The sequence below is a fragment of the Cnephaeus nilssonii genome, assembly GCF_951640355.1.
Source record: "Cnephaeus nilssonii genome assembly, chromosome: 8".
Taxonomy (NCBI): Eukaryota; Metazoa; Chordata; class Mammalia; order Chiroptera; family Vespertilionidae; genus Cnephaeus; species Cnephaeus nilssonii.
This window is the reverse complement of record NC_137079.1, coordinates 43031020-43052055: the sequence shown is the minus strand read 5'-3', so window position 1 is coordinate 43052055 and position 21036 is coordinate 43031020. Positions and strand designations below refer to the sequence as shown.

The window sequence follows — 21036 nt, the reverse complement described above, 5'->3', positions numbered from 1 at the left end:
ATGAATGAAAAACCCTGATAATATTTTTTCATTAAAATAAGAAACCTCTACATATGTGGTAACATTCTATATAATAAACATGTAGTATGCAAATTGTCCCCTCGACCGGGAGTCCAACCAGGGGGATGGGCTGGCCGGGGGAAAGGAGGGAGGCCCTGGCCAGTGGCAGCAGCAGGCAACGGGGGGAGGGGAGGAGAGAAAGGGGAGGGAGGGAGGCCCCGGCTGGCAGCTGGCAGCCGCTAGGGACCCTACCAGTACGCACTGGGCCTCTAGTTTTATAATAAAAAAGTAAATAGTCAAGCCACAAAATGAAATATTGTACTTGCAGAACACATAATTGATAGATTAATATACAGAATCATAAACAATATGTTTATTACAAATCACTAACAGGAGAAAATAACCCAACAGATAACTAAGTAATATATATGAACAGGTATTTTACAGGAGAACAAGCATGAATGAAGATAGTCATATGAGAAGATACTCAACTATGCTAGAGCTCAAAGAAATGCAAATTAAAATAAGATACAATTTAACATTCATTAGATGGGAAAAATTTACAAGTCAGATAACACCAAATACTGGTGAGGACTTGGGGAAACAGGAACTCATACATTTCTGGTGGGAGTACTGATTGTTCCAACTACTTTAAAAGACGAAATTTAGCAATATCTGCTAAAGCTGAAGATAAGCATACCCTACAACCCAACAAACACACTCCTCTAAACTCACACATTGCACAAGGAGACATTAAAGCAGGTTCATTATAGCACTTCTGTAACAGTAAAAAGCTAAAGCCAAGTTCACTGTACCTTAGTAATGGATCATATAAATAAACTTCAATCTATATATATAAACGGCTAAGTGACCGTACGTCTGTCTGACTGTCCAACTGGCCAGTACATATGATGCGCACTGACAATTTAAAAATAAACGTTGACTCGCGCATGCACGATACATATAAAGCTCTCACTGGTGCCAATCGCACACGTGTGTTTCGGTCTGTCATTGTTGATCATGAATTTGGTTGTTTTTGATGACATTCTGAAGCTGAAAGAAAGCAGCATCGTCGACAGAATATGTCTGAAGACCAACTATTGGCAAAACGTACCTCTGACACTTCTATTATAGAGAAAGGGTGAACAGCGATATTGAAATATTTCTTCTAATTAATTTCCTTTCAATGTGCATGAATCCATGCTCCAGGCCACTAGTATATTCATAAAATGAAATACTAAAAAGGAGTTAAAATGAATGAGCAAGCTCTATTTCAATGAACGTGGATAAAGCTGCTACGGAAGTAGATAGCAAAAGGAGTCTTCAGTATATTAGCATTTCTCTAAAGAAGTAAAAGCATTCAACACAATCAAAACTGATAGTGCATATTTACATATAAAGCAAAAGTAAAAAGAAAAACAAATACAGGAGTCTGGTACACAACCTTTAGAAAACTGGTTACCTCTTGGGAAGGGAGGAGATTGAGGGAAACAGAGAAACAGTAAGACCACAGCAAAGAAAACAAAATATTAACATCTATAGTTTGGATAGTGAGTAAATGGATGTCTTTTATTATTTATTTATATTCTCTATGAGATGGAAAATACCAAACCTGAAAATGAATTGCTCTTATGATTTTACATACTTACTTCTTTGAGCTGATTGCCATATTTTCAACAATGCCTTTAATTTTCTCTGCTAAATTAGTAAATGTTATCTTTTCCAACAAGGAGAAATCTTCTGCACAGAAATTTTCATTCAAAGGTCCTAAGAACTAAAATAAAGGGAATCATTGTATATCTTCTAAAAGATTATTTCATGAAATATATTCTCATGAAATAGATATTTCTTTAAGCAAAAATTGATTACAGATTAAAGAGATAGTGGCCCTCAATCCCACCATTTACTAAGCCCACTGGGATAAAATAGAAGAGAAAAATATTTTCTCACTTTCATAATACAAATAACATTTGCATAAACAAAAAGTCAAAGTAACAAAAAGTAGCAAATTATTTTCATTTGAAATATAATGCTCCCAAAAACCTAAGACTCTTTAGTTTTATTTTCTGTTTATCTATAAATTGTAGACCATATGAGTAAACATGAATCTATATATAAAAGCCTAAGCAACCGAATGACCAGTCGACTGGTCGCTATGACGCACACTGACCACCAGGGGGCAGACGTTCAACGCAGGAGCTGCCCCCTGGTGGTCAGTGTACTCCCACAGGGGGAGCACTGCTCAGCCAGAGCCGGGTTCACAGGCTCATGGCTGGCGAGCGCAGCGGCAGTGGCAAGAGTCTCATCCGCCTCTTAGCAGTGCTAAGGAGCAGCGAGCCGAACAGTAAGGAGCAGCAAGCAGGTGGGCTGTAAGGAGCAAGGGGTCCTGGACTGCAAGAGGGATCTCCGCCAAGGGCTCCCAGACTGCGAGAGGGCGCAGGCTGGGCTGAGGGATTACCCCTCCCCCCATTGCAGGAATTTTGTGCACCGGGCCTCTAGTTAATACATATGGCAAGGCATAAAAGAGCAAAAACCAAGAGACAAATCACATAATCCTCTCTAATAAAAGGGTAATATGCAAATTAACCATCACTCTGCTACACAAACCACGCCCACCAGCCAATCAGGGCGAGTATGCAAATTAACCCCAGCCAAGATGGCTACCATTGGGTTTCCCCGGCAACAGAAGAAGCCAAGCTTTCCACACACTCTGGCGGGCCCAGGCCTCCACTCAAGGATACAAAGTTTCAATTATAGAAGGTAAACAAATCCAAGCAGCAGCCACGGATCCAGCAGGAGGCTTGGCTCCACTCCAGGCTACAAAGTTTCAATTGTACAAGGTAAATAAATTCCAGATACCAGGGCCTCTGCTTGGGTCGCCAGGGGCGTGGCTGGCCTGCAAACCACCACAGGCCCATCACCAAGGCCGACGCCCCAAGGGAACCCCACCCTGATTCAGGACACCCTTCAGGGCAAGCCAGCTGGCCCCCACCCGTGCACCAGGCCTCTATCCTCCTATCTAATAAAAGAGTAATATGCAGATTGACCATCAATCCAACACACAATATGGCTGCCCCCATGTGGTCAAAGATCCTGCCCCCATGTGGACACAAGATGGGTAGCAGGGGAGGGCAGTTGGGAGGCACCAGGCCTGCAAGGGAGGGCAGTTGGAGGCAATCAACTCTGTAGGGGATGGCAGTTAGGGGTGACCAGGCCGGCAGAGGAGGGAAGTTGGGGGCAAACAGGCTGGCAGGGGAGCAGTTAGACATCAATCAGGCTGGCATGGGAGTGGTTAGGGGGTGATCAGGCTGGCAGGCAGAAGCGATTTAGGGGCAATCAGGAAGGCAGGCAGGCAAGCAGTTGGGAGCCAGCAGTCCTGGATTTTGAGAGGGATGTCCCAGATTGGAGAGGGTGCAGGCTGGGCTGAGGGACACCCCCCCTCCGTGCACGAATTTCGTGCACTGGGCCTCTAGTTGCTTAATAATACCAACCAATCTTCATCTGACACTGTATAATGGTTTGGAGCTCAGCAAGGTCATGTAGGTTAGCTTTAAACCAGTAAGTACAGAGGGGGTCAACTGTCAAACTACCACATACCTAATTTCTCAGGATGGCTAGTCCATCATAACTACCACCAATGCTACTACCATTAGCATTTTCTGAGGAAACTAATACATGAAATCATCAGACTATTATGAACACATACCCTGATGTAGAAGGTGGGCCTGAGATAGTGTCATGCATTAAACAGTCGTACTTAATGACAACCAGAAAATATGTCAAGCAGAATATTCTTTTTTCTTAGTAAAAAGGCCAGAATGAAATGGTTGCAGATTTTCTCACTTCTCCTTCACCTGGTTCTGCAGTTAATAATTTCTAAAACTTAATGAAGTATAGTTCTTGAATCTTTCTTATTTGCTCATGTCATAGGTGATATCATGTTTCACCTTAAACATAAAACATGGCTCTTAAAAATAAAAAAAATGGGCACTATAAAACTAAAAGTATACATATAAACATTTCATCACCTTAAAATTTGATATCATTTTTAAGGTGACTTTGAAAGCACTTTTAACACATCTTGGTTGGGTTAATTTGCATACTCGCTCCTGATTAGCTGGTGGGCGTTGCTTGTGGGTATAGCGGAGGTATGGTCAATTTGCATATTACTCTTTTATTTGATAGGATTAGGATGGTGGGAGCGAGTAATCTTTTCCTATAGATGTTTAAAGGTTATATTGATAAATACTACTTTATACTTCAATAGAAAACATTGTACTGTTGTTATTAAACAATTGTAAGAAGGTTACAACAAGAGTAAGATTTCACAATGTACTTTCTATACTTACTATTTAACAGTGGTCCTCAATCACAATGTTATAAAGTGTACTAAGTTGTTTATTCTAGTACTTATATTAGGACAAAATAAAAGTTAGCCCCACAAGAACATTCTCTCTTCCCTGCAATCAAGGTTCTCACCAATGGGGGAAGGGATGAAGTGATAGGTACTGTGCCATAAATTAACCCTTTCAGCACCATTTACTTCTGCTGAGAACTGTCTCATGTGTCCAGCATACAAATACCATCCTCTGTGTGTGTTACATCGCATGGGTTGTGACGGAAAAATGTTTGAGACCCCTGTACCACAATGTCACTGAGAAAAGTGAGCAACTGTTTTTCTACTTACTTTCCCATTGCTGACAATACCCATTTCTCCAGGACCCAACTTAAGTACGTCTTGACAGAACAACTGGTGAGTTCGAAAAATATTCACCCCAATGGTATTATATTTTTTCTCAAAAGCATTCTTATCCATCTCCTAAAGCAAGGAAATATGAAATGAATAAGAGAACAGTAAATATATTAAATTATTTTTAACAAAGCTTACTTTAATATATTAGTGTAAAATTTAAATTATACTAAGTTGTGACAAAAAGTACTATTTTCTCCTGAAACCATTTTAAAAAAAGAAATCTTTCTCTACCAAGTCAATTACAATATTTGTATATCTTTTTACAAGTAGATAGTTTGCTATTCATTCTTTGAGAATTTCAGGTGGATTACTGATTGGTAATGCTAGGGAACATCAATTTAAATAAAATTTAACATTCCAGAAAAGATATAAACCCAGTTAGTAATAGTGCATTTAACTTCAGAAATACAAAAGTAACCCACGGTCAGAGTCATAAAATTTATGGGTATTCACAGAAAATTAACCACAAATAAGTTCCTTACATCTTCACACTAACACACTTCTTCATATCAATATTTATCATGTTTTTATGTGCATCCAAATCACCTTGGTGCCTTGTTAAAATGAAGTTTCCCCTTCAGTAGATCAGGTTGGAGCCTTAAATCCTGAACTTCTAACAAGTTCAGAAGATAGAATTGTTTCCCCTTTTCTGTCCAATATGGTAGCCACAGCCACAAATGGTTATTGAGCCCTGGACATGTGGCTGGTATGACTGAGGAGCTGATTTTAAAGCTCAATTTAATTTTAAGTTTAAAACAGCTCCATGTAGCTAGTGACTACAGTATTGGACAGTGCAGCCCTAGATCTCCTTACTCCCAAAATCTCTATCTCAGTCATCCCGGCTCTCACCACAAGCTCCTGACCTTCCAGCTCACTCATTCTGTTACTAAACATTACTCACACTTTCAGTCCACTGACCCTACCACTTATTTATTGTCCATTATACTTCCCATATCATAATTTCCCTCCCACCCAAGTTACACCCCGGAATCCTTTACTGTAACATCAACCTTCCATGCTCAGCTCCCTGGAATGCTTCCCTCAGTTACACTCACCTTGCAAAATACAACTCTGCTTCCTCTTCAACTGGACCCAAACAGTGTAAATAAAGCTGGAAAAAACATGCAACCAAGGCTGACCTCACTTTCAATTTGTGGTCATTAATCTCAAGTGGGCCCTCAGAAATCTTCCCACACTACGTATTGAATTCACTTTCTCATTCTGAGTAACAGAAACATATTTGACATTTTCTCCTCTTTCCTCAAACCTCTAATAGCACCTATTAACACTCTAATACTTAACTAATGATCCGCCTTTCTTTTGAAAAATGAAAGTAATCAGAAGAGAAATACTTTTCTTGTTACCACCAAATAAATCTACCCTTCTGCATCTGTACCCATATAGTCTGCCTTTCTTCTGGTTAAAATGAACCATTCCTGTTCTTAAACCAACACTTAACACTGTTGATTGGATCTCAGCACCTCTTAACTTCTCAAGAATTTTGCTCCCCTGTCTATATGATCCTTTTCTTACTGTTGGATAGATTGTTTCCATTAACATACAGAAAAGTGACATCTCCCAAATTTAGAAAAATTTCCTTGACCTCAAGTCCCATTCTGGCTACGGAAAACTCCCTTCAGTGTGCAAGAAACTTCTTTAAAAAACTATACTTGCTATCTCTTTTTCCTGATTTTCTATTTTCTCTTGAATCTAGTGCACTTTTATGCTTTTCATTCCACTGAAGCTGTTCTTATCAAAGTCACCAAGGATCACCTTAATAAATAAAATGGTCAGTTAGGAAGTTGGATTTCTGAAAAATCTGGCATAGGTGATCATCTCCTACTTGAAATATATTCTCCATTTGGCTTCCAGGATACCATACTCTCTTGGTCACCTTCCTAATTCATTGGCTGTTCCATCTCCTTTATAGGATCATCCTTTCCTTGTGTTCCTCCACATTTTAGAATGTTCCAGGGCTTAGTTTTCAATTTCTCTGGTCTCTACCCATCCTCACTTCTGAGGTTTCTCATCTAGTTTCTTAGCTTGAAATTATATATAATGTTGATAACCCTCAAATTGACTCTCAAAAAAAAAAAAAGACAATCCCTCATTGATTTCTACATTCATTTACTCAATTGTCAACATTTCCACTTGAATGTTCAACAGGCTTCTGCAACTTAACATGTACAAAACTTAGCTCTAGACCCAGGCCCTATGTGTCCAAATCTTCTCTTCAATCTAGACTTCCCCATCTCTAAATAAATAAATAAATAAATAAATAAATAAATAAATAAATAAGGATACCACCATTAAGTCTAGCTGTTCAAGACAAAATCCTAGCCTATTATTTTCACGTCACATACACTTGAGCAACTAATACTATTGACCATAATATAACCATTATTTATTAACCATTTTACCATCTCCACCTCTCCTATCTAGTTCAACATACCATTATTTCTTGCCTAGATTATAGGCAAGAAATGCAATAGCATTCTAAATGTTCATCCCATTTCCACTCTTGTCTACCTACTATCAAATCTTCACATGTTACCCATAGTCATCTTTTTAAAGGTTATTCACCTCTTCAAGATTCCTTAATGACTTGCCATTATACTCAGGAAAAATTTCAATCCCTTACTATGGCCTATAAGTGCTTGAGATATCTGGGGTTATATTTCTGACCTCATGTGCTAGTACTCTGCACATCTCTCTCTATTTTGGTCATAATGATCTTCTGGCTATACCTCAAGTCTGCCAAGACTGTCTCTGTGTCAAACCTTTAGACTTGCTATGTTCTTGAACCTGGTACATTCTTCTCACAGACTTTCCATGGTTTGGAGTCCTGCCCAAATGTAGGCTCTGTAGAAATACCTTTCCTGACCACTCCAGCTAAAAGAGCATTCCTCAAACTATCTACCCTCTATGTTTCTTTATTTTTTCCAATACCACTTACTTTGTCTGTCTTTCCCATTACCATGTAAGCTCCACAAGAACAGGGACTCTATTCTTGTTCACAAGTATATCTCCATTGTCTAGTAGATAATATATAAAATCTAATTTGTTAAATACCTCTATGCAAAGTCATATTATTTAACATTTATCTTTTCCCATTTAAAGAAATATTTATTATCCCCAAATGATTATATTTATTAACTGATGTTTTTCAGTAACATTATCTCCAAGCATATTTATTCTTTTGAAATATTCAATACATACTTATTATTTCAAACAAAGTTACTGACCTCAGTAAGGAATGTTTTAATTTTATCTCCAGAGTAAATAGCTGTAGCAGTTTCTTCCTTTGCCAGTTTCCTGAGAAAGTTTCTCAAAAAGCTGTTTTTCTGTGTAAGAAAAGCTGCCAAAATTCCTCTAGAAATAGCTGTGTTCTCTTCATTTATTTTTGATGTAGGATTATAAATAACGCCCAACCGACTATGAAAACTTTTTTTCTGAAAAACACATTTATAGGTGAAAAAAAAATCTGTGTCTTAGATATCTTTTTACAGTTGAACTTTTATCTTTCCAATCAAGTTTATACTTTACTATACATCTTTCACTGTCAAATTCTATGTTGACTATTGAAGATGACCTATCACTGAAATAGCCTAAAAACAATAATTTTAGTAACTCCAACTGCTTCACCTCTTTGCATAATGATTATTTTATAATGCAATACTTTAACCTCTTCTTGTGTATGTATGTCTATGAAATAACAAAATTACAAAACAAAAACGCAGATTAACCCATAAAACAACCACCCAGGTCAAAAAATAGAGCACTGTCAAAGATACTTCTCAGGAGTAATTAAAAAGGTAAATTCCAAGATACTATTTCCATGGATGAATGTGAGGCAAAATCATAACATTTCTGAACTGTGAAAGTAGTCTCTAAATCAGTCACACATATCCAACAGTAAAGATAAAAATCTAACTGGCTATGGGGACTTAAGCACAACCTTTTACCAGTAAGTGGCTTGTGCTCACCCAGAGATATTCCCCAGGAAACCAAGATAAAAGACAAAAACAAGGGGAAAAAACCTGAGCAAGAATATCAGAGATATACAATGAGAGGGCAATAGACTTTACAGAATTAGTTCATTCACATCACTAAAAATAGATAAATCAATAAACTATCCAACAAACAACAAGTAGCCCAGGGAAAGGGGGGAGGGTGTTGTTACCAGTATCCAAATATGCTACGGCGTATCACTAGTATCCAAATATGCTATGGTGTATTATCTAAAATGTTTTGTTTTCAATAAAAAAATTATGAGACATGCAATGTAACAAGAGAGTATGATTCAGACAAGGGTGAAAAACACACACACAGCATTAGAAACTGTCTTTGAGGGGCCTTAGTTGTTAGACTTAATAGATGTAATATATTCAAAGAACTAAAGAAAACCATGTCTAAAGAATTAAAGAAAGGTATTTTAATAATATTTCACAGATAATAATAATGAAGAGATAGAAATTATATAAAAGAACCAAAAGGAAATTCTGGAGTTATAAATTCAGTAACTAAAATGAAAAATGCTCTAGAAGGGTCCAATAGATATGAGTTGGCAGAAAGATCAGTGAATCAATAGAGATTATACAATCTGAAAAACAAACTGTAAAAAGAATGAACAGATCCTCAGAGAAATGTGGAACATCATTAAACATACCAACATATGCATAATGGAAGGGCCATATACATGTAACTACTGGGGGAAGGGCAGTTTGTGAGCCTCTCAAAGAACATGCTCCCAGAAATTCTTGAGAAGGAAGAGAAGGCAGAAGTTGACTGTTGTTCCATAGATCCCAAACAACCGGTTTTGAAATGTGCTGGTCTGCAGGCAACTGAGGAAAGCCAGAATGTGTTCTGAGATTATCTAATATGATGTGAAATCTCCTAGCAGATGTTATGTTTCATTTTAAATGTATTAATTATTCTTAATGTGGTAGCAGGGCTCCAAGATGGCCCCCAATGATTCCCAACTCCTGGTACTCAGACTTACAGTTCCTTCTCATACTGCATAGAAGTGATCTGCATAACAAACAGAATAGCGTGGAAATATAGTGTGTGACTTTGGAGACTAGATCATAAAAGACATTGTGACTTGTGGTTTCCATCTATAACTCTTTGTCACTCATTCTGGGGAAAGCCAGCTGTCATTTTGTGTGGACACTTAAGCAACACTAAAAAGTGGTCTCCGTGGCAACAGGAAGAAGCATTCTGTTCATGGCCAGTGAGAAACTTGAGGTCTCCTGCTAACAGCCATGCAAGTGAGCCATCTTAGAAGCTGATCCTCCAGCTCCAGTAAAGCCTTCGGGTGGCAGCAGCCAAAATCCTGACTGCATCCTCATGAGAAACCCCAAGCCACAACCACTCAGCTAAGTCACTCCTGAATTCTTAAATCCCAGAAACTGTGAGAAGATAAAGGTTTACTGCTTTAAACCACTAAGTTATAGGGTAATTTGTTATACATCAGTAAATTTACACTTAGTTAATACAAAGCAATTTCATAAAATATTTTGGTTTATGTTTCTTGGGTGCTTTTTATCTAGGTAAACTTACTCACCATGTGCTTTAATGCATTCAAAAGCAGTTTTCTCCCAGATGGTTTGTCAAAATCAGCAATAATCCAGAGAGTAATGGAAGAAATTACATCTTCATCTGAAAGTTTCAAATGGTTTAGCTAAACTAATTATTTTTAAAATAAAACTAAAAGCAGAGGACATATCCAGTTAAAATTAAAAAACAACAATATTAAAATTAGTCTTTTGGAAAATAAGCAAATGTTAAAAATTATACACGCACAGTGACATAAAATGCTAGAAATGTAATTCATGATATAAGCTCTATATAAACTCAGGTACCAAGAAGAAAGAACAGTCCCTAAAGGACACATCTATGGGATACTTCTATGAGTAGAGAAAGTTGTATTATGCTTATCATGGTTCCAGGGTTGGCAAGCAAAACTGCCTTCTAGCTATATTTGTAAAAAAATAAATTAAGAAACTGATATGTATATCCCCATATATAAAAAACACACACACCCAGATACAATAAGGTTTATTAGTAGATACTAAAAACAGCAATATCTTATTAGTTTATGATTCATTAATTCAAAATGTCTGGCTTTTATTAACTTGGTCTAATTCACATTATCTCGTGCCATCAATATCAGTATAATTCTTTTTCTGAAAAATTTGAAAATTTGGATGCCACAGAAAGAAACAATTTTTAATTCTTACGTCTCAGTTAAATGAATTTATTTCATCCAGCTTCAGGATATAACATTTGAAATAATAGTTATCTGGTCATCATTAAAATCTATAGAAAAATTATCCTTTTAGATCACATGACCCACTTAAAACAGTTATAAAAACTTTGTTGCTCTGTAGATCAGCAAATAGCACATTCTTTTAAAAGACTAAAGGTAAAGAATTCTGGTGCCCTCTCAATGTCAGCCCTTTTACCATACAGTAGTAAATGAAGAAATGTTTCAAATGTGCTAAGTAAATTATAATTTTTTATTTCTTTACACATTTACATAACTGCAAATAAGAGGAACTTACGATGCTTCTCTGTTAATAAAGTATTTTTAAGCTGCACGAAATTTAAAGGCTAACTTACTCTGATGCCCAGAAATACACCCCAGAACCTGACAAATATTTATCCTTTTATTTCCTATTTCTGACTCCTTTTCTTTCCCGTCATTTTTACACATTAGCCTGCCATAAAGTGGAACTTTTATTTTACATTTCATTATTTGTTGGATTGTGTGTAGACAGATCATTTTGTGAACATAAAATCATGAATCAATTAGAAAGTAATTTGGGGGCCATCTGGTCCAAAGTTGGATTCACTCCTTACCACTCTCAAAACTGGTTGTGTAGCCTCTGCTTAAATCTCTCTCTGATAAAAATTTACTCCTTACAACATAGTTTATTCCATCTTTAGATCACTGTCATTGTTAGAAAGTTACTGCTTTAATACTGAGATACAAATAAGCCTTCTTTTATGTATTGGCTCTCATTTTTCTCCCTACAGCTAAGCAGGTCAAATAAAATAAAGCAAGACAAAAACCAACCAAACTTTAATTATCTCATCTATCTTATAATTACCTATCTTATCTTATCTATCTGATAAGATTAAAAAATGTATGGCCCCACTGCAGACTTCCCTATCTAGGCTAAATTCTTATTTCCAAATATGTTCCTGTCTTGGTTTCCCTTCCTTTGGTTTGACTCCCAAACCTAAGCAAAACATCCACATATTTTTTTTATTTTAATATGTTTTTATGGATTTTTTTAGAGAGAGGAAGCGGGAGACAGAGAAACACTGATGTGAGAAATATTTATCAGCTGTGTCCTGCACGCCCCCTACTGGGGATTGAGGCTGAAACATGGGCATGTGCCCTGACAAGGAATGGAACTGGCAACTTTTTGGTGCATACTGCGAGGCTCAACCAACTGAGTCACTCCAGTGGGGATACACATGTTATAGCTTGCTTTAAAAAAAGGCAAAAAAACTAAGATGAACCCCTTCTGCATTTATAATTAGCTAGGATAGCACAATCCTTATATCCTAACAAATTACAAGCTCTCAAATTGAAAACCAGGCCTCTAGTCAAATATCAATATATAAACATGTATTATGGTCCTAGCTGGTTTGGCTCCATAGTTAGAGCGTCATCCCACAGACTGAAGGATCTTGGGTTTGATTTGGGTCAAGGGCATGTACCTCAGTTGCAGGCTCAATCCCCTACCCTGGTCAGGGCACCTGTGGGAGGCAACCAATTGCTGTGTCTCGCTCGCATCGATGTTTCTCTCTCACTGTCTCACTCCCTCCTTCCTCCCTTCCACTCTGTCTGAGGATTTTAAAAAAAAAGTATTATACAAACACCTTACTAAAATTACAACATTTTGCTACTTTAAGAATAAATTCAGGGAAATAAAATATGCTTATTACCTTCATGGGTTAAATAATACATGTTCTCTGCAATTACAGCACTCTTATCTTGTGAGTCCAAGAAAAAGAAAGTAGAGAAATCTTCAACATCTGCAGTTACTGAAAATTTTCATATTAAATAATAAATAATGAATTAATAAAACATTCACAATTCAATAAGCATTTGTAGAAAAGAAAACAGGAGAATTATTTTACCTGATGTAGATATTAAATTAAGGTACTGCCCTTCGCTGTACAAAATCGAAGGATTTATACGGGGTACAACATTATTTTTATCCATAAAGAAATCAATTGCATTTGTTCGATCATTTAATGTGCCCTAAAATAACAAAAATATTATTTAGGTAATAGAGGCAATTTATATGCATATATTTTAAAGTTATGCAGAGATTACATTTAAAGATACTCAGTATAAAATAAATCAATAAATAATATGTTATTTAGGATTCTCATAATAAATTTTCATGTAAAACTTTGAATTTTCTTTCCAATTAAATTTTTAGATGTAATTATGCACAGATAAAGTTAATTATAACTTTAAAAATCACTACTAAATGATCAGGATGAAAATTTTTACAAAATAAACTTTTGCTATTAAAATATTTCTTAATACAAAAAGTCATTTATAAATATCATTCATCATATATTTTCTCATAAATGCTTACCTACCATAAAAACTTCCCTTTGTAAATATATGGTCATATCCATCATTTTTTGAAGAAGAGCTCTTTCTAGTTTTTGAATATTTAACTCCTCATGGTTAAAGGATTCGCCATTATAAAGAGCTTGTGGCAAAGGACCCAGGCCAGTCATCTTATAAAAGCTTGCTCCTGCCTATTCAGTTAAAAAATATCAGAGTTAAACAGAATATGGTTCTCTAAAAAAGAAATACATAAGAAAAAGAAGGCATACTGCCACATCTTTATATGCCAGAGAAAAAAATGTTAATTTTGATAATTTTACCCAGCCTTTTAAAAGATTGTTTAAAGGAAAATCTTCATAGAGCAAGAGTCAGGGAACTTTCTGTGCAGGGCGAGATACTAGTAATACATATTTTAGGCTTTGTGAGCTATCAGGTTTGTCTGTGTCACATCTACTCAACTCTGATGTTATAGTGCAGTGCAGAAGCAGCGATATACAACACAAGAACAAACAAATATGGCTATGTCCCCCAAAACTATGAAAACAGGCAGTGGGAGGGCTAGATTTGGCCTATGGGCTATAGTTTGCTGACCCTTGATATGAACTATGATATTTACTTTTTTTAAAATATCATTCACCAGGATCAGAGATTCATTTGTCCCTATATATACTTGTTTAATAAGCATTTATTCAATTCATGCCACCAGCATTAGGCTAGACCCTGTGAATATAGAACTGAAAGTTTTCCCTCAAGTGGTTCATATATTTACAAACAAAATGCAGGCATGTACAAGGATCTATGGGAGCCCAGAAATGAAGCATCTAACCAAGTCTGTGATGGATAGGAAGGTATCAGAGAAGGACTCTGCTAGGGGGTAACACCAAAAAAATCAAAGGATGGGCAAAATTTGCTAGGGAGATGAAGTGGAAAAAGACATTCCAAGTGAAAAGAGACAGCCAAGCAAGTGGGGGGAGGGAGAGAGAATAAGGCACATTTAGGCAATTGCAAGTAATTTGCTTTGTTTACAGTGGGGAGAGCTGTCAGATATGGGTCAGAGGAGATAGGCAGAGGCCAGATCATGAAGGTCTTCAACATCGGGATTTTGTCTTCTGAGTGATAAAGCATCACTGCACACTTCATTCATTTGCTATTCTGTACTATGCATTATTATAATTATTATAGCCAACACTCTCTCAATTACTTGATGAAGCTAAGTATTCTGATTACTTCCATTTTAAAGGTGATGAAACAGATATGAAAACATAAATTCACTTCCAATGTCACATAGCTACTACATTTTGGAAACAGAATTTGTATTTAGATTTAACCAAGAGTCTGAACTGAACTCTTAACCACTGGACTATTTCCTCTGCATTTATTGAGCACTTACTATATGTTAGGCTATGAATGCATATAAATAATATTCAAACTCCTTCCTAAGAAAACATACTTTAAAAGAGGGAGAGATTGCCGAAACCGGTTTGGCTCAGTGGATAGAGCGTCGGCCTGCGGACTCAAGGGTCCCAGGTTCGATTCCGGTCAAGGGCATGTACCTTGGTTGCGGGCACATCCCCAGTAGGGGGTGTGCAAGAGGCAGCTGATCGATGTTTCTCTCTCATGGATGTTTCTAGCTCTCTATCCCTCTCTCTTCCTCTCTGTAAAAAATCAATAAAATATATTTAAAAAAAAAAAGAGGGAGAGATGGATACATTAAAAACAGGTGTGATTATAGTATACAGAGGTGCAAAGAGTGTATAATCAATTCTATCTAGGAAGAGGATTCATGACATATGATCAGATGTTCTTATTTAAAAAAGAACACAGTATCAACAATGGAAGAAGGTGGGGGAGTATGCACTGGGAATGATGGGTCGGGGGCTACTGCAGTAGCATGGGAAAGAAAAAGCAAGGGCCAGAACAAAAATCAGTGGTAACGGGCCAGGTGAGAATGAGGCAGTTTCTAAAATATTTAGTGGGCAGAACTGGATCTACTGTTTCAGAGAGTATGAGAGGAAATAAGTAGTTTAGGATGGCATAGGTGTCCTGGGAGAATGATGATACTACCCTCTAGATAGGGCAAAAAAAGAAAAAGGTTTGGGGTAACAAAGATCATGGGCTTGGTTATAGGTTATTGTGATTTAAGATGCTTATGGGCAATCAATCCACGAGGCAGTTGCATATCTGGGTATGGACCTCAAGAAAGATGTCCCTGCTAGAAATACAGGCTCTCTTTTGATTTACTCTATCATTTCCAATTAGGCAAGCTGTTCATTACAAAAGTTTTAACTACCAAAAATAAGCCAATGACACTAAATTTTATACTTTTAACCCACACCTCTTTCCTGAGCTATAGACACATATATCTAATCATTTATTTCATATTTACTCTGGAAATCTCACAGGCACCTTAACTTCAATATGTGAAAAACAGTATTTCTGACCTTATTTCCCATTTGGTTTTCCCTCCACTCCTTTCCACCTTGAGATTGGCATCACAACCCTTCTATAGTTAGTTGCTTAACTGAACCCTGGGAGTAGACCTTGACAACTTCTCATCTCTCCTTTACCTACTCAATCCAGCAGCAGGTCTGGGATTGTACTTCCTAACTCAATTGTGTCCATTTTTCTCTGCCTCTACTTCCAAAAGTCTCAAGTTCATCTCTCATTTTGAACTCCTACCTACATGTTTCCTAATCTGTCTCACCACATATAATTTTACTCCCCAATGATTCATTCTCAACAATGGAGAATGTTTTGTTGTTGTTGTTTTTAAAAAGCATTATCACTGTCACTTAATATCTTTTCAGTTTTTTCAGTTTCCAAGGTCTTGTATTGTTGAGTCCAAATTAAATATTGTTCACAAGGCCCTGTGCAATCAGGCCAGGGGCCTACTTCTCCAGCCTTGTCTTAGGAAATTTCCTTCAGTGCCTACATAACACAAACTTGCTATCTGTACAGCAGCAACACCAATTTCTCTTAGTTTCTTCACAACTCAGGACCTCCTAACATTTCCCCCTGAATGTTCATCTACTAGTACTATCACTTCCTGTTTTCTTTCAGCCAACTCTTTGTTCTACTTCAGGACTCATCTTAAATGCCACTGCTTCAGAGAAGGATTCCTATTCCCATTCCAGAGCCCTTCTCTTTCATTCTGCTGTGTACCTAGGGGCCTCTTCCAATGAAGACTCATGTCCATCAATACAGGGATTTCTTCATGCTATTTCTGTGATGCTTTCCTTTCCTTTGTTTTATTTGTTCTTTCTGACTCTTCTAAATTGAGTCTCTAATTGTTTACCTTTCGTTCTTGTTTTTCACTTTTTTGTCTCAGTGCTATTACATTTTTATTTTATTTTGAATTTTCAAGAGATCTTTGTTGGACTCTATTCTTTAACCTCCTGTGCCTTGAACATTATAAGTACTCAATAAATATTTGTCAAAAATACAGATAAAGTTTGGATTGGATAGAGAGAGAAAATTACATGGATATGAGTTTATGGAATAAAGGCCTAAACTCATTTATTTGCTTTGTGATGTAGGAGTCAGAATGATTTCCTAGGCATGTAGAGTAAAGTGGAAAAGGGTTTGATGGGACTGATAAATATTTAGAGTAATTTTGGGATAGTGTTCACAAAACCAGAGGTCCTATGAAGGGGAGCATCAAAGGCACAAGTTCAGTTTAGAGAAAGAGGCAGGAACGACTACAGAAGGGCATTCTTGGGGCTGATGTGTGCAAGGGAAGGTGCTGGTTTATTAATTGCTATGTTTGCAAGGAGAATTCTGAATTGGTTATTTGATCAATCTATGAGAGTGAGTAAAAATGTGGAGTAATTCTTAAAGCAAATAAAAGTTAAGAAATGAAAAGGCAATCATAGTATTTGACTTACTAACAAGAAACATTTAAAAAGTCACACACACTCTAAATATTCACTTAACCAAAATGTGTTAACAACAGATCTCTTCACCAGCTGGTATGCACTGCACAGGCCTATGAATTCTTAATGGACTGAAATGCTCCTGTACTAGTGGCACAGTGGTTTCCCCCATGAGAACCATCTGACCTCTTTCCCAGACCCTCCCTGTCAACACGTTTCAGCCACTACAGGGTAACTGGCTCCTACATCAGCCCTGGTTGATTCTTTCTGATTGGTTTCATTTGATTTTGAAGCTACAACAGTTTTTAGATATTTTAAGTAATACCACTGGACTAAGGGGAGACTAAGTAAAGGCAGGGAGATAGAAAAGATCTCAATCCTCAATTATGATAACAAAAACTCAGCAAATAATATCTAAAACTTAAGCTATGCTACACAACTTGAGAAATACAAAAGAATAAGAAGACAAGATCCCTATTCTTGAAGTACCTACAGTCTAGCTGAAAGTTAAATTTATATCCACATAGGAAATGGTAATATTGGTTTGTTCATACCAATATGTAAGGTTAACATCATGTTATTCAGGTGTTTTTATGGCAACCCATAAGTAGTATATTTTGGCTATGTAATATTATCTCAGCTTAAGTGCATTAATATCACAGCATATACTGCCTAGAATAATCAAATAAATAAATACATTTTCTTCCATATGCAAGTTACGTTATAAACAATATTTTTAAACTTTAATAAATATATTAAATAAAATTAAGTGAGTACCTTAAATATTTCCTATCTAGATATTCATAGGAATGCATTTTATTTCAATACACTTAATGTCCTCAGGAACGTAAGCGTTAGCAAAAGGCTTTAAATGCTAATTAATTTGAACCAGAAGAGGTTCCTTAAGAAACAGAGCATATACAACAATTTAGTGAAAAATCAAGTAAGTGGTTCCCAATTAAAAAAAGGGCAAATTAACCAGAAAAAGAAATTTTTACTCTTGAATGAGAAATGATCCTTAGTATCAACATTGTGCATCTATCAGTCATGCTTAGGAGATATGATATTTGCAGAAGTTTTAGTGCCTGTGGAGTATAAGCATGAATAGAAATTGTACTCTACCACTTAGTAACAAGAAGTAAAGAAACCACATCTATTAAAAAAAGAAAAAAGAAAAGAAAGAAAAATGAAAACATAATGTGTAAGTATGGAAAACTTCCAGGATGCCTATAATTAACCCATTAAGCAGGCTGATATTAAAACCCAAATGTTGCAACCTTCTGCTTTCACCCTGTGCAAACAGATCCCTAATATATAAAATTTCACCGTGTTTCTATTCCATAAGCTTACATAATCATTACAGGAAATTTTTGTTCCTTCCACTCCATGATTCAGAATAATTAAAGAATACTCATAAAAAGGAATTCTTTCTCAATTTTACATAATGCCATAAATAACTTTACTAAAAGAGATGCCTCTACATAACTTGGCTCTAAAAGAAAGCTCATGTTGGTTGTCTTTTAGGTGTGTTTTTAATTATATGAAAACATAGTAATGGGGAAAAACCAATAAAACACTTTCTCATTTCAAAAACTATTTGCGCCCAGCTGGCATGGCTCAGTGGTTGAGTGTTGACCTATGAACTAGGAGGTCATGGTCCAATTCCCGGTCAGGGCATATGCCCAGGTTGTGGGCTCTATCCCCACCCAGTATGGGGTGTGTTGGAAGCAGCAGATCAATGATTCTCTCTCATCATTGATGTTTCTCTCTCTCTCTCCTTCTATGAAATCAATAAAAATATATTTTTAAAAAATAACTATTTGGAAAACTATTCTTATACTAGTATAACTAAAGAAAAGAAAAATCCATAATTCCTACAACACTGTCTTTTCAATCACATTGAGACCACCAATCCTTTGGCTTCTTGGCTTCATGTCCTATTCTACGCAGTCTGTACCCCACAGATTGTACTTGTGGGCTATTCTGGGCAAATGTTATACCCAATTTATGAAACTTCAAACTTAGAGTAGTTTATCCAATTACCTTCCTTTGCTCAGTTATTTTGGACTTTCTTTAAAACTGAGATTGATGCCCCTGAAACTTATGGTAAGCTTAAGCATCATGGCAATTCTTTTACATGGTTTTACTCTAGACCCTTTCGTAGTTTCCAGAGCAGCAATTTCTAAAACATCATAGCTCTCTTAAAGTTCCATCACTACCACACACACCCTCACTTTCAGATGGCCTTCCCTCCTCATTAATTCATTCAACAGATATTTACTGATTACACACTATGTTCTGCTCACTAGACATTGGGCCTACAACATCCAATAAGATACATGATTCCTGGTCTCATGGACCTCAGTCTATTGAAAAGTCAAGGTACTGAACAATCTATATATATAAAAGCCTACGCAACCATTACGACAGAACTACCAGAATGACTGGTGGCTATGATGCGCACTGACGACATGGGGCAGATGCTCAACACAGGAACTGTCCCCTGGTGGTCAGTGCGCTCCCACAGGCAACCTCCTGTGGCCAGCCAATCTCCCTCAGTCCTTCCCCATGGCTGGCCAGTCAACCTCCTGCGGTCCCTCCCCTGGTCAGTCCATCCCCTCCACCAGCTGGCCAATCTCCCACGGTTCCTCCCCCAGGCAGGCCAACCTCCCGCGGTCCCACCTCCTGTCCCTCCCGCTGGCCAGCAGGCCCAATCAGCCCGCCCCCAATTGGCCCAGCCCCGATTGGGACTTGGCGAGATGTCCCTGATTGGCCCTGATCGCTGGCCAGGCCTAGGGACCTCACCTGTGCACAAATTCATGCACTGGGCCTCTAATTAATTATAGTTAGCACTAGAGGCCTGGTGCATGAATTCGTGCACATTGAAAGGAAATTAATTAGAAGAAATATTTTAGAGGCCAGGGAGGGACCATAGGAGGGCTCCAGGGCATGTCCGGCCCATCTCACCCAGTCCCAATCGAGGCCAATCGGGGCCATCTCACCCAGTCCCGATTGGGGCCCATCGGGACCATGGGAGGTTGGCCGGCCAGGGAAGGACTGCGGAGAGGGCTCCAGGGTGTGTCCATCCTGTCTTGATCACTCCCAACTGGCTGGACCCCAGCAGCAAGCTAGTCTACTGGTCGGAGCATCTACCCCTGGTGGTCAGTGTGCATCATAGCGACTGGTCGAATGAATGGTCGGACACTTAGCATATTAGGCTTTTATTATATAAGATTACACAGGAGTGTAAGGTACTATTTTAGCATATAATAGAGCAACTTAATCTGATTTCAAGGGTTTAAAAACACTTCCCTGAAGTTTTTCCATAAGTGTTACTTTTCCCCTCATGTAATATTAAAGCCAAGAGCTAATATGAGCTGGAGAAGAGGGAGGGAGTATCTACAAATATGGAGAAAACACGCATGTGAAATCCCTCTGATGAGAAGGTGGTGACCCATCCTATCTAATAAAAGAGTAATATGCAAATTAACCACTACTCCGCTACACCCACAAGCCACGCCCACCAGCCAATCAGAGCAAGTATGCAAATTAACCCCAACCAAGATGGCTGCGGCCACAGAGAGCAGGAGGGAGACTTGGGTTTCCCTGGCAATGGAGAAAGCCAAGCTTTTCGCACACCCTGGCAGGCTGAGGCCTCCACTCAAGGGTACAAAGTTTCAATTATAGAAGGTAAATAAATTCCAACAGAAATGGCAGCAGCCACTGAGCTGGAAGAGCAGGAGGCTAGGGTTGCCCCAGGTGATGGAGGAAGCCAAGCTTCTGCAGCCCTGGCCAGTTCAGGCCTC

The 21036-nt window shown here is 37.7% G+C and overlaps 1 protein-coding gene across 2 annotated transcripts in view; it reads right to left on the bottom strand.

The window, feature by feature from the left end:
• UGGT2 (UDP-glucose glycoprotein glucosyltransferase 2) overlaps positions 1 to 21036 on the bottom strand; it is a 166921-nt gene that overhangs the window by 68903 nt on the left and 76982 nt on the right. For both annotated transcript variants that reach the window (XM_079778742.1, XM_079778741.1), the window contains exons 17-23: positions 13385 to 13549; positions 12911 to 13034; positions 12716 to 12814; positions 10320 to 10414; positions 7999 to 8205; positions 4688 to 4819; positions 1650 to 1774 (exon numbers count right to left, since the gene is read on the bottom strand). In XM_079778742.1, coding sequence (XP_079634868.1) covers positions 1650 to 1774; positions 4688 to 4819; positions 7999 to 8205; positions 10320 to 10414; positions 12716 to 12814; positions 12911 to 13034; positions 13385 to 13549 — 947 coding nt within the window. The remainder of the gene's footprint in view (positions 1 to 1649; positions 1775 to 4687; positions 4820 to 7998; positions 8206 to 10319; positions 10415 to 12715; positions 12815 to 12910; positions 13035 to 13384; positions 13550 to 21036) is intronic.